The following is a 14,975-nucleotide window of genomic DNA, read 5'->3' as shown; positions in this document are numbered from 1 at the left end:
AGAATAGTGCTTCTTTCAAATTCACATTTAAATCTTCCTCATCTCATATAAAGACCTTAACTTGAGACAATTAGCTTTGAAATTGAGTTTCTGTCAATCACTGGTAGTAAGAATACTCTTATGCTCACATACAGACTTTATTCGTATATTTCTCATGCAGCATATTAGTCTTCAGTTCTTTTTTGATATTCACAGAACACAGCTGATGTTACTAGTAGTCGAGTGCTGGTCAGTAGTTAAGAATGTAACAGATACTTCATTTTATGATTCATTTTGCTCCTACTTTGATATCAGAAGCCACACAGAACTAAAACCAGGCAGATTAGACTTAAAGCAATAGGACTATGAAAGGAACTGATGAAAGCATTCGGAATTATCACATCCTATGGAAATTCACAGTTAAGGTTTAGTTCCACCAGAAAGCATATGTACTGCAGTCTACCATGTCTTCTGGTTCTTACATTTTTCTTTTAGAGATTCCACATGATACACACAAAAACACAAGAAAACTAAAATCCCATATTAGATACCTCAAATTAGGCTCTAGGAGTCAGTATCAAAATAAATAAATAAGTTAAAAAATGTTTTGATGCCTCATGTAGAGGCCACTGGCTCTCTTCAGTGTTAAGTAGATTTCTCAGAATGGCAAATTTAAGCCTGTATTCCTACTGTTCCCACTGAGCTTTAAACAATAAACTTCAAAACATTTCTGCATAGAAACAACCGAAGATAGTTTTGCTGTAATAACTATGCATATGAATAATGTCATATAATGCTACCTTTACTTAGGAAATATAAGTTGAAATGTAATTTGCAGAATGAAAGAAAAAGAGTAATTTTTTTTTAATTATTATGACCACTACTTCTATGGACTTCAGAGAAAGAATGTACATGAAGCTGATCGGTCTTAAGAGGGTTATTGATAAATCAGAGTGAATACAATGTATTGTTATAATACAACTCGTAGCTATGCCAAAGTTTCTTCCCAGAAATGTCTGCTCTAATCTTGATGCAACCACAGAGAATTAAAACATATTATTAATTGTTGACTGAACAATAACTAAGTTAAGCATAGATTACTGATATTCAATTCCCATGCTGGAAGACCAGGCTTTATGACGATGAGCATCAAGCATCTTGGCTCTCTCTAGGGCTAGGCTCCCATAGAATAAGGTCCTCTCTAAATAAAGAATAAATCCCAAAATACTGTCTTGGGAACACACAGATAAGTCACTCTGGCCCAGAAAGCAAACTGGACTGTAAGTTTGGTAACGCTTATAATTTTATTTCCAATAAACCTACTTCTCCTTTTAAAAGTGTTGAATTATTAATGCTATACTAATAGAATCAAATGGAATCACACAGCTAGACTACTGGTTATTGATCTAATTAATTAGGGAGTGATGTTAGAGAGTTAGGCTGTTATCACATGTGCTATTCCAGCTGTAGCTGAGTTGGGTGGAAAGGTTACTCAGCTGGTTATCACTGTCTCCAATTCTAAGTCCACCAGCTTCACTGTATCTTTGTAGAATTTCATCTTAAGATGGTTCTGACATGTGATCTGGATTAACGTACATGCTTTTAATAGTGGATTTTTTCTAACCCAGGTTATTTTTCAAAACCAGGTTACGCAGCAATAGCATGGGCAGTTACACTGACAGATTTCAGAGTGCAGAGAATACCCATAGGTGGGGCAATCACAAGCAGATGAGGGGTAGTAACCTCAACAAACATTTCTGTTACAGCTAGAATAGCCTATGCAAACACAAATAGCTAGTGACTGATATTAAAGCAAGCAACATTTTATACTTTGCAGACCTGTAAGTGAGGAACTGAGGTATACAGCACAATAAATGCAGACCCAGTACAGAAATGAGTAGAGATAGTAACAGAACTATCACTACGCATTTTCTGAAGGCTAAGAAAGGTCTTCCTTGTACACATAAAGCTTTAGGCAGGCACCAACAGGTGCTATGTATTTTAAAAGGAATATATGATTAGTTGACATGTTTATAATGGGAAAATAAGCCTGAGAAACCATTCACAAAGTGAACGCGTAGGAAAATATCAAAAAGTAGTATAGTGCTTCACTGAACTGAATAAGCAAAGGTTAAACTACTAGGTGTAGATTTTCCAACAACTCACAGTCCCTACATCAAAAGGCTATATGATTAACAATACATGTGCAAGGGAATTTGGCCTTCATAATTTTCCAGCTAATGATTCCTCCATGTCGTAAGATTTGTCAGCTTATAAAATCCTTACCACAACAGATTCATCAGGGGTGCATCCTCCGTTAATGTAGTATTTGGCATCTACAGCTTTGATCCTACCATCATTCATGAAGCCAACCTAGAAGGACCAATAATAACCTATTTAGATTTTGGCATTCATTTATTTCTTCAGCGCTTGTATATTTTGAAAACTAATGTAACCCACACCATTAGGGTCATACTGCACTATTCATTTCTGGGCAGCATTCACTAAAACTATAGGAGGGCAAGAGAAAGAAAGTGTGTTCCTAAGATATTGGCTCGCCCACCAGGCATCTGTGATCTGTATAGGTACACCATATAACAAGCAACATCAGCCCACTGGGAAAGGAAGAAGCAGGGAAGTCCAGTGGTTTCCTGTATATTTCCTGAGATGGCTGATGAGCATGTCGTCTAGGAATGTTCACTGTACACAAAGTCAAATCCCACTTTGACTGTACGAATAGTGTCTGGCAGATGGAGTATGACATTTATTTTTCTTAATGAAGAAATGTTATCTTTATCTCACATCTCTCTTTTCATCTGCTGCCACTAATAGTTCCTGAATTCTCAACACGAGCTACAGCTCATTTTCAACTTAAGGGAAGCATCTTATAAAACCTCTCTTACTTTACCTATGTAGTAGAGATGGAAAAAGTGGCAGAAATTGTCCTAATGAATAGTTATGACTGATGACAGTGCATGAGCAGGGAAGAGATTAATTTCCTCCATAGGGTGAGTTTTCCTGTATGACACTTTCTGTGAAAAACTAGCTGCTCCTTTGTGTGAACCTAACCATATGGATGGTTTAAAATAAACCTCTGCAGAAGAAGTCTGAGCTAGTTTGGTTTCCTGTTCCCCGAAAGAAAGACAGAAAGAGCTATAAAAGGAAAAGGACATGAAGGGACTAGGGAAAAAAAAAAAAAACCAAACATGCAGAGACAGAGGCAGAAGCAGAGAAAGGACTGTAGAGCAACTTTTATCTCTTGGTTATCTGGCTAGTATTTTTCTTTTAAAATTGAATTGATTATACTAATTTTCATTAATAGAACAAATATTAACCAGTAACACTGAAATACTTATTCACAGAATATGGGCAGGTATTTTTTCACTGAATTCTTGTGGCACTCACTTTATATTTACTAATGAAAGGATGTCGGCCACCAGTGATTAACATATCATCCCCTCGGCTCAGAATAAGACGAACTGCTCTGTTGGTTCTAAAACAACAAAGGAAAAGTCAAATTTCAGTCAAAATAAGATACTATTCATCATGTATCCAGATCTAGCCATGCATATAAACATGCATTTAGATTAAACTTAACTTTAATAGGCTTAAATATGTGCTTAAAGCTATGTCCAGAGTTCACATTCTTTTGCATTTACAATCATGTCAGAATTTTCGTTTCATCTCTTGAAGCCAATGAGACAACTCAGTGCAAACTTCTTCTGAATAAATTGTTATTTCAGTGTTAAGACTGAACTGTGTTAAGTGAGCTAACAGCAGTCAGCATTCAACCTTAAGCAAGAAATAGTCACCTCTCAGCTATTCAGAATCATACTGAAATAGGGTGCATTGGAATAAAACCAAACTATGGATAATAATAAAAATATGAAAATTAGTCTACAAATGCATATACCATTTAAAATAGTTACTTTTGAAAAAATGGACGTAAGATGTAAAATAAAATCTTAACAATAAAAAAGATTGTTTAAGCTATAAAAAAAGATTATTTTTAGCATGGTCTGGTTATTCCAAAACACAGATAATATGGCCAAAAATAATCAAGAGCAGTTTGTACAACAGTAACAAGAGAAATGCGTTGAGCTAACCATTCAGATTACAAGATCATTTTGGCTAACAGAGGGTGTAGCCTGATGTGCATTCTGCAGCAAATCAGTTATGCTTATAAAAGAGGTTACTATCCCCTGACAGCTAATTGCCAATATTGTCCTGTCAAATTTGTAGGGTGGGGGATGGAGCTTTATGTGTTAAGGTTCCTAAACTAATTCAAGTAGTATTAGCAAAACCATAATATCTAATAGATTTAAGCTAATTTTGTCTGAAAGATGTTGGGGACTGAACTAGTACTACTTGTTCTTTAAAGCAGTTCCACTCATGAACTCTTCCTTCTGCATCCTGCTGTGCCAGTGAAGTTCACATCTGGATGGTTAATGTCGTGTTTTGAATGTACATACAAAGCCCCAGTAGTTGGGACTGATCCTTTTGAAATGCTCAATCATTTCAAGAATATTTCTAGCTTATACTAATACCAATTTCTTCAAGTCCCATTAATTTAGTTGAGGCTAGAGCTGCTTAACATAAGCAGTCTAACAAAACAAAACAAAGAAATGCACTGAACAGTCTTAGAAAATGTGAGCAGTCAGGATTTTTTGACTTTTTGGCTAGCAACTTAGGGAAAGGAGGAAAAAGCATTTTAGCCAAAATGCAAAACTTGTTCACCCTATTTTCTCTTCATATCCCAATACACACATACTGCACTTACTTGTTTGCTGCCACTGCAACAACTGATGCCAGTAAGCCAGCTTTCAGGAGTTTCCCACCAAAAGCTCCACCAACTCGTTTAACATGGCACATGATCCTGTTGGCTGGAACGCCTAAAGTTGCAGCTACCATCTCCTGTAAAACCAGTTTTAATCTTTTATGCCAACTCAAACTAAGCCTAAAAGTTAGGTTCTGAAATAAAAACCTTTTCTAGAAAAGGGTTCCGTATATGTTTCTAGGTTTTTTTTTTTAAATCAGATGAAAAAAAATTTTCCTTTACCCTAGGTTAAAAAGCAAGAAAAAGATAACAACACTCAGCAGTGTTCACATTTAAAATCTCTGCCATGGAGACTGTGAAATGACCATGGACAGGAGTGAAGAATAATACCCTTGGATTTCATTATCTAAACAGCAAGAAGCTTCACCTATAAGAAAAAGGGATTAGAACACAGTTTTAATTATTTTTATTACTAAGATCATAAATTTGATTTTAATTTTTAATTCAAATAAAATCATTTGTTTTTTAATAATCTAAGGTCTTGCTAGTGTCAGGAATATTCTTGCTTCAAATAATTTTCTCAAACAAAAAGTTCTTCATGCTTCTTGGCTATTGGCAATACAATAATAATGGAAATGATAAAAGGAGGTCATCTGGGCTTTGAACACAAAATGCCAGTGCTGAGTCTGAAATACTACCAGTTTCATGCACCACAGCTATTGCCATGTAGACCATATGCTATGTCAGCATTTGCTTTACCATTTAGCATCATGAAAATGATCAGAGGGCTGGAACACCTCTGCTACGAAGAAAGGCTGAGAGAGATGGAGTTGGAGTTGTTCAGCCTGGAGAAGAGAAGTCTCCAGGAAGACCTTATTGTGGCCTTTCAATATATAAAGGGGGCTTATAAGAAACAGAAAGACTTTTACCAAGGCCTGTACTGACAGGACAAGGGGCAACAGTTTTAAACTGAAAGAGGGTAGGTTTAGATTGGACATAAGGAAGAAATCTTTTACAGTGAGGGTGGTGAGACACTGGTACAGGTTGCCCAGAGGAGTTGTGGACACCCCATGATTGGAAGTGTTCAAGGTCAGGTTTGACAGGGCTTTGAGAAACTTGATCTAGTGAACGATAACCCTGCCCATGGCAGGGGGGTTGGATTAGATGATCTTTAAAGGTTCCTTCAAACCCAAACCATTCTATGATTATGATTTTGGCATGGAGCAGCAGTCTCACCTACAGCTATTAGCATTGATCAAACCCTCAGCAGGCTCTGACTCTGCAGGTTGCTGATTGCTCTTCCCCTCAGTGGAAAGCTAACAGGGATGGAGGAGCCTCAGCACTCTACAGGGAGTTCTTCATGCTTACAATAGTGGTGCATGAGGTACTTTGTTCAAAGGGAAATAAGAAACTTTTACTTGCTCCTTATCCTCACAGTGTAGTGGTCAGTGTTTATGAGGATACAGCAGTACTACAAAACAGCTGTTGTTGGATAATCCAGATGTGTAATTTCATGTTCCTACTGCTTATAAACTGTTAAGATGGATTTGTAAACCAAACTTAAAAAGCTCTATTGTCACATGTTCAACTACTTTCTCTGAGAATGCTCTGTATTACCTGAATAATTGCTGGATGCTGTGTCGACACATACACATCCATTTCTTTATCCTCTCCTTTCGGAACAGCAAGCACACTCTGAGTCTCCATGTAAAAGTGTTCCTGTCCCCCAATGCGAATCTCCCCTGATCCAAAGAGAAAAACACAAGTGTTACTGAGGGAAAAGGACAGAAGAAATGAACCAGGAAAGAACTAACTGCCCATCATCATGTAAATTATGGTAATCAGTATCAAATCTTATGATGCTTTTTGTACGAAGGAGAAACATCTAAAATAAAACCACAGATGAAACCCCTTGCAGGATTAAATTGGTCTTTTTCAGTGGCATAAACAGAACTTGACTAACAGCGGAACAATATTGCCTACAAGTAGTGACAATATTAAATAAAACATAGATAAATTGAACAAAGCATGGACATACTGGACCAGGTCAAGAAGGCAGCCACCAAGACGGTCGGGGGCTGGACCACAGGTTGTATCAGACGAGGCTGAGAGAACTGGATTTATTCATCCACAAGAAGAAAAGGGTTAAGGGGAGATCTTATTGCTGTCTACAACTGCCTAATGGAGGGTGTAGGAAAGAGTGAGCTAGACTGTCCTCAGAGATGGACAGTGGAAGGATAAGAGGCAATGAACACAAGAAATTCCAACTTGATATAAGAAAAAAGAATTCATCATAAAAGAGGTCAAACATTGGAAGAGGTGCCTATAGAGGTTGTGGAATCTCCATTTTTGGAGGTATCCAAAACCTGATTGGACATGGCCCTTAGTAACCTGCTCTAACTGCACCTGCTTTAAGCAGGAGGTTGGACTAGACGACCCCGTTCCAACCTAATTATTCTGTGATTCTGTTTCAAGGATAGAAGATACAGAAACCTTGAACGTATTAGCAGGACCACAAGACCACTAGGTTTAATCACACTTCCTTCCAGGTGACCAAGAGCTTTCTCAGGCCTAATGGCTATATGGAAAAAAGGTAGAACTGGGACTTGAAGAACAGACAGACAAACCCAAATACTGACCACAACTTCTCACAGAATGTATTCTGTAGTTTACCTTCAATTATATTATCAACAGTTTCAAATGCCTGATCAACATTTCCTTGTTCTAATGTTCTTTTTGGCTCAAAGAACGAGTTGTGCTTTATAGCTTCCTGCAGTGGAGAAAAAGAGAAATAGATTTTTAAAGTATTTTAAAGGTTCTCAGCTTGTTGTGTCATTTTACTCTCAGGAGAAACACCGTTCTCTTCAGAGATTTGAGCCACCAGCTATCAAAGTCAATGAATAAGTGTATTTCATCACTTTACTGTCATTGTTGAAGAGTTTGTATTCAGTTCCAGCAATTCTTTCTCGATGTATCTTATGTTACTGATGATAGCAGTTTCTGAAGGAAATGCATTCAGTTTATTCAACCTGCTCGTTCCTCTCCTACATCTAGCAAGTGACCAAGGGAGCACAGAATAAGAATGCAACCCCATCAGCCAAAGAGTGATGCCATTAAGAGGGGAAGAAATCACAAGGACTAAGTAAAAGTAGAATCTATTTATTAAGCATGATTTGCTTTATTTCTAATAAGACTTCATTGGACTTTCAACTGTAATGAAATATTAGTCAAATTTGCCGGTCTTTAAAAAGAGACTACTTCTATTTTTGTATGAGAAAGACTGTTCTGTTACACCTCACATGCATTATGGAAACAAGCTGTAAAGCAATGTTGCAGTTTAAACCCAGCCAGCAACTAAGCACCACACAGCTGCTCGTTCACTCCCCGCCCCCAGTGGAATGGGGGAGAGAATCAGAAGAGTAAAAGTGAGAGAACTTGTGGGTTGAGATAAGACCAGTTTAATAATAGAAATAAAATAAAGTAAAACAGCAGTAATAATAATAATAATGGTATACAAAGCATGTGATGCACAATGCAATTGCTCACCACCTGCTGACCAATGCCCAGCCTGTCCCCAAGCAGCAGTTCCCCACTCCTGGCCAACTCCCCCCAGCTTATACACTGAGCCTATGGTATGGAATAGTCCCTTGGCCAGTCTGGGTCAGCTGTCCTGGCTGTGCCCCCTCCCAGCTTCCTGCGCACTGGGCAGAGCATGGGAAGCTTAAAAGTCCTTGACTAGTATAAACACTACTTAGCAACAACTAAAACATCAGTGTGTCATCAACATTATTCTCATACTAGTTCCAAAACACAGCACTACACCAGCTACTAGGAAGAAAATTAACTCTATCCCAGCCAAAACCAGGACAAGCAACTTACCAGAACTAACGCTAGTTCCCTGCAAGTGTGTCCTTAGTTCCTTACTTCTATTCATCTCATTAACCCAGCATAAGTCTATTTCCCCTGTGACTCCCACATCACATTTCTAAAATGTTCTATGTCCCTAACATCTTTCACCTTGCACTCCCCCAACACTTCCTACGTCTCCAGCCTAACTTTGTTGGCTTGCTAGCCTGAAAACAGATACAAAATGCTACAGATAAGCAGGAGCTGATCGTTCAGCCGATATACACACCCTGATTGACCAACTGGTAGCTACCAAAAGAATTATAAACAACCAGCGTGCTCATTGCCTTTTCCTCACTGGGAACATCAAAAGAATTCTTCTTTTCTACTCTTATGTTTATTATTATGAAACTTGTGGGACCTTAATACCTTTGAGACTGTTGCCTGCCTATCATAAGTGGTCAAAATGATCCAAAAGGTTGAAAAGTTATGTATAGGGACACTGACAGACTGGTTAATTGGATGTTCATATTCACCTTGTTCCCTTAGAAAATCGTGTTTAAAAAGCAAGTGAAGAGTGTGAACTGCTTCTTCCATTAATTATGTAGATAAAACAATAAAAAAGCAAGAGAAAAGAAATTATTAGTACCTCAATTGTTAAGATCACTGGTTCCAGCACTTCATACTCTATCTTCACTTTTGCAGCTGCCTGTTTGACATGAACAGCTGAATCTGCAACCACAGCACAGACAATCTGACCCACACAAATCACCTGTAAAATACACATCACTTAATAGAACAGTGGATTCAAATTATTCCCATATGTGCTGCTGATGTTCTTCTCTCGTCTAACCACTATTCATGTTTCCTTTTTAGAATTTTGTTTTGACTTAGGATCTTTGTATTTTTTAGATCATCCATGAAGCTAATGAATTATTAGAAATACCAGTATAACTGGGGAATCAAGGAAAATACAGTATTAAAAATGGATAAGCGATTTGGGAACCTAACTTTCAATGAAATATACTCTTCTAACAACTCAGATGGTTTTGTGAGGTTTAATCTGTATTCTTCCGATTTATATATTTTTCTCTAGACAGAATATAATGTACATCAGCTGGTTTGAAGTTGAAAAGGGAGGAAAAAATTGTGAGAATTTACCTTGTTATATGCCTAAAGTGATTCCCTGATGTACACACAATACAGAAATTCAAGAGTCAGCAAGTAAAATTTCATTACAAAAATCTTAAGAAAAACAGTAAAAATTAAGAAAATCAGTTTTAAAAAGATCATATTTATACCTTGTTTCTTGCAAATATAATCTCCGGATCATTGGAATAGTAAAACTCATTTGTAGCTGGTACATCATGAGCTGTTATGATATCGAACACACCTGGTGCTTTCAGAGCCTCTGAGGTATCTATAGATCTGATTGGGATATGGGAAGAGAGAAGTGTAATTCATTAGTTTTACAAAGTGTTGCACAGAGGAAGGGAACACAATACAGAGGTATGTTTCTTGTACTGCCAGGATCTGCTCCTAGGTTCAGACATGTCTTTTCCTTCTGTCTCTGGCATGTGAAGAAGTACAGGTCAAAGGCAAATTAAAAATTCTACTAACCTGCTTCATTTCTGTGAAATACTCTAGATGCAACAGGGAAGCCATTGGCTTGTTAGACTGCCTGAACTGCATTGGTTTAATAAAAATCACTGCATAATTATGATGCTACAATTGCAACTTTCTATGACCTCACAGCCTACACAGATATCAAACTGATACAAATAAGCATCTATAAATGGAGAGTTCATGTAGAGAATTATAATAGAAATGGCAAGACCAGTATAAATGGAGAATGAATGGGAATGTATGGGTGTAGAAGGATGAGAAAGAACGGCAGAAGGTCTGTAAGAATGGCACGTTGTGATAGCACCTAGTTTAGCAGGTCATCAGGATCCCAGCACATCTACAGGCATCTTCTCTGGACACCCAGATCAGAAGACAACGGAGAGTGAATAAATCCTACTGACTCACAGGGATGGCGGTGATGTCAGCCCCTTGACGGTACCAAAAAGAGCCCATCCAAACCCAGCATACTATCGCCAACCCAAGAATAAGCCAGGAAATATGACAAAGACTCTACAGCTAGCAGCCCCAGTCCTCTCTATCATCACAATTAATCCTGACCAGACCACCTGGATATACATCTTGGTGCCTGAATGCTGGGCAGACAACTTGGATATGTGCATTTTGGTGCCTGAACGTTGAACAAACTGCTAGAAGAGGCGTATCCTGGCAGTATAAAAACATAAGTGAAAACAGTTTTCTTTCAAAATAAAATTCTCTTCCCATCTTCCTCTCCTCTAAGGCCTCATGTGACCTTTGCTACCTTGTTGCTGCAATGTTGCAACACTATTTCCTACATTTTGAACAATTTTCTTTTTTCATAATAGAGTTGAGATTTCAAAGCTATGTTGGTAAAGCTGAGTTTCAGTGCCTGCTCGTACTGCACAGCTCAGCACTTTGTGCAGGTACCTAGGCTAGCTCTAGGCTGGCTCACGGACCAGAAACAGTTCAGCCTCATTAGTAGAGTAATATGGAGTGAGATACATCCAAACAGAGCCTTCTACCAGAGTGACAATATTGCTTCCAGCACCTGAGCCAGTGCGGGTATCAGGCATGCTCTTCTGTATACACGTAACTCATTAGTCTGCTCTAAAAATCTCAGACAGCAATTCATAATAACACTTTCTGCAGATACACTTTGAACACTTACACAATCTTAGCATGAGCTCTGGAACTAGTGACAACAGCCAGGAAGAGCTCCCCATCCACAGAAGGAAGGTCATCAACATAAACCGCTTCACCAGTGGCATGCTTAATTCCAGACAGGTGCATAATGGGCCGTCCTACAGGATCCTGGGGAGACTGACTCGGCTCTATATCCTGTACAGTCAAAAACACACACCCCCCCACCCCCAAACAGTTAAAAAAAGAATAGTCATGCTATTCTTATAGTAATCAGAAAATCAGATGAAGGAACAACTGTTGGTATTATCATCTTCTGGTTCAATATTGAAAACAGATGTGGATGCAGGACCTGACTGCTGCTCCTGGGGATTTCTTCAATTTCTTCTCTTAAGGAGCCTTCTGAGATCCTTGCACAGGTTTGTCTACTTGAATTTTTTTCCTTAATCATTTACCTCAGACTGATACAAACAGCATTTCTTTTTCAGAAAGATAGTTTCCTCCCTTACTGATTGGTGTCATGAAGCTTTGATAATCTTCCAAAGTATTCGCACGAGATTCTGCTCTGTATTTTACCAGTGTCTGGTGTTGTATTTTGAGCTATTTGCACTGATTCGTAGGATTTGTCTTCCTCACTGAAAGACTGCAAGTGATCAAACTAGTGAGAAAATGTTTAAATATTTCCTTCCCAATTTTATTTCTTTGCACCTGTGTATTAATTTAGTGCCTTATTAACCTTATTTTGCTAAGTCTTTCCCAAAAGTTAATTCAGTGTTGCCAGTTAATTCTGCCACACTAACTAATTGTTGCCAACTTCCAGAACACTTCCAGTTTCTAAGTCGGTGTTCACACTAACTTTTTCCTTTTTTACTTTTAGAACTAGTTAATTGCTCACAACTCAAAACCTTCTTTCTTCTATAGTTTCCATCACACAAGTGTTCTGGCTACACGTTTCTACCTCCTGCACTTTCTGGCACACTGTCTGCTGCACGCCCAAGGCCAAGAACAGACATTTTTCACTTGACTGCCTAAAGTTCTTCAAATGGCTCTCTCAGCCAAACCATCTCAACTTTTCCACTAACAGAATGACCAGGTATTTATCTTTCAGGATACGCATTACTTTTTCCCCCCTTAATTTTAAAAGCTTAATAATGTTCAACTGAAGAACTCCAGACAAAAGATAGGGGCTTGCAAAAGTTAGATAGAAATTTAAAGTGAAAAAACAGATTTTCTCTGTTTCTAAATAATTTCTGTTGCTCAGTGCCAACTGATCTAAATAACAAATTATTTCCATTTCTGTTGTTTAGTCACTTTCTTGTAGCTGGGGAATAAATTGCTGAAAGTCATAAAGAACGAGTACCTTTGATCCTGGCCCTTTTTGTAAGTCTGTAGTGTCTTTTTTTTGACAATAACTCTGAAGTAAGCTGAAGACAACTACTTGAACAAATTTAAAGTATTTAAAGCTGAAATGTTATTATAAAGAATATCTGAAAATGAAAAAATATGTTTATCTGGTTTTCATTTGAATTTTCTTTAGGTTTTCAAAAACTTGAGATTTTTACCTGTGTGTTGAGGGTATGAAGATACCAAAAATCCTTGCAGGAGTTCCCAACATGATCTAGTCACAAAGGTGAGCTCAGAAAATCCAAAAGGCGTTCTTTGCTGCCCTCTACTGCTGACTTCTCCTTGAATACTCTTGTTAATTTGATCAGAGAGCCATCACAAACTCCATCCCGATTCCTAAATCTACAGTAAGACCTAAGAGCCCTCTGAGATCTTAAGAAAAGCGTATCTTGAGACAAGAATACTACAGTGAGAGCTATAGACTTGGGCTTTTCAATCTTTTTTATTTTCTTCTAATTTTTTCCAATTGGGTTGCACACTGCAATATACCAAGTTTAAGCAGTCTGACAATGGAGTTTGTTCAGCATATTTATCTTTTGAGAACTCTTTACAAGAAGTGAGTATACCCGTATGAGTCTATTTTTTACAAACAAGGTTTTTCTAATTGAGATGCAGTTAAAATAAACCACTAAGAATATGTTGCCTTCAATCCTTTGGAAAATTTGTACCTGAGCTTCACAGCAAGTGTCATGCTTGAACCATGACTTTTTACCAAATCTTATAAAGCCCAGAACAATCTTAGAATAAAATCACTTGCCTGGTATATTTGGATACTCTGTGGCATTTTGGTTTTGAAATCTTGTAGGACACTCATATATTCCATAGGTATGCCGGGATAGTGGCAAGGATCCTGAAAAGGAAGTGAATTACTACTAAAACTCACATTTTGAACATTCCAATTAAAAAAGCTAACAAACAAAATCACCACATACAAACTCTTTATACAGGAAATTCCTTCAAGACTCTCACAAGCTAAAAAGGATCTAAAATAACAATTTTAAAACAATGTAGAGTTTTGAGATTTCAGTAAATAATATTTAAAAATATATTGGGTGGGTTCAACAAATATGCTTGTTTAAAGTAAGCAACCTAAAGCAGGGATAGTCAGAAGAGGTTTGTTCTGGGATCTGATCAAAACTGGCACGGAATCACTCCTGGTAATAGTAAATTACCTAGTGATGGTAATTCAGAGGGAAGAGCTCAAGGTAACACAGAAGAAAAAGGCAAAAGGGATATTTTTTCCCCATAAGGACAGATTTAAGACAAAAATAAGTAAATTACACCTAGAATGTATTGGGAAGTGAAATTTTAGAGTCCTCCTCTCCCAGTCAACGACTCATACAAGAAGGATGGTTGGTTTAACACCTACAGTTGCTTTCCAAAGCCTTTATTTCTATTCTGTCTATTTATGTTTTGAACTACAGACAGATGGAGTAAGACCTCATGTATGTTTTCTTTGGGCCTGGGAGCTCAACACCGATATATTGTTCCATTAACATTGCTCAATTTTTTTTAAAGCCTAATGTCCAAGGTAAAGATATCTGAGCACCTAAAAGTTAAATGGGCATCTCTCCATCAGTCTCTTTGGGAGTTAAGTGCTTATGTTCTTCGGTAGATCTGAACCCCAAAGACAATATTTAGCACATTGTACATCAATGTTGTAGCATTAACGGATAGAAAAAAACCTTTCATTTCTTGCACAAAAGCAGACATGGAGAACTATTTTACCGTTGCCTTTAATGACTGCGATACTTCCAGGAAAAATCTGTAGAAGAAACTGACTATCAAAGTTTTCTTATAGTCTACTTTTTCACCACTGGCTGAGTCTGGAAGAGCAATTTCTTTAAGAATTAGTCTGCAAGCTTCGTCCAATATTTGTTCATTCCAGTGTCTGTCAGGAAGAATAATAGATACAATCAGACCAGGACTCAAAAAAATAAATACAAATTACAGTAATACATTTGTACCACGGACCATGTGCATAATCCTGCTCACAATGAAGCCAAAATATTAATTCTAATAATGGCCTGCGATTTTGAAAACAGCGTAGTTCAATGTTGCTCACAGAAGTGAGGTCCCTTAAGTCAATGGAATTGAGTGCTATGCCAGCTTTTAATAAATAAACAAACAAACAAACAAATAAATAAATAAAACCTATTACAGCTTTAAAGCTGATTTAACAGTCTTACAGATTATCACTATTCTGCAGATACTGTCCTCTCTT

The 14,975-nt window shown here is 37.6% G+C and overlaps 1 protein-coding gene across 3 annotated transcripts in view; it reads right to left on the bottom strand.

The window, feature by feature from the left end:
* AOX1 (aldehyde oxidase 1) overlaps positions 1–14,975 on the bottom strand; it is a 46,977-nt gene that overhangs the window by 13,348 nt on the left and 18,654 nt on the right. For all 3 annotated transcript variants that reach the window (XM_009462355.2, XM_087731289.1, XM_087731290.1), the window contains 10 exons: positions 14,480–14,642; positions 13,509–13,601; positions 11,376–11,545; positions 9,904–10,030; positions 9,252–9,374; positions 7,430–7,526; positions 6,374–6,498; positions 4,760–4,893; positions 3,385–3,472; positions 2,266–2,352 (listed from right to left, as the gene is read on the bottom strand). In XM_009462355.2, coding sequence (XP_009460630.2) covers positions 2,266–2,352; positions 3,385–3,472; positions 4,760–4,893; positions 6,374–6,498; positions 7,430–7,526; positions 9,252–9,374; positions 9,904–10,030; positions 11,376–11,545; positions 13,509–13,601; positions 14,480–14,642 — 1,207 coding nt within the window. The remainder of the gene's footprint in view (positions 1–2,265; positions 2,353–3,384; positions 3,473–4,759; positions 4,894–6,373; positions 6,499–7,429; positions 7,527–9,251; positions 9,375–9,903; positions 10,031–11,375; positions 11,546–13,508; positions 13,602–14,479; positions 14,643–14,975) is intronic.

The sequence above is a fragment of the Nipponia nippon genome, unplaced genomic scaffold (assembly GCF_047370975.1).
Source record: "Nipponia nippon isolate SJK-2023a ecotype South Korea unplaced genomic scaffold, ASM4737097v1 scaffold_5, whole genome shotgun sequence".
In the NCBI taxonomy this organism is placed as follows: Eukaryota; Metazoa; Chordata; class Aves; order Pelecaniformes; family Threskiornithidae; genus Nipponia; species Nipponia nippon.
This window is presented reverse-complemented; position numbering and strand designations above follow the sequence as displayed.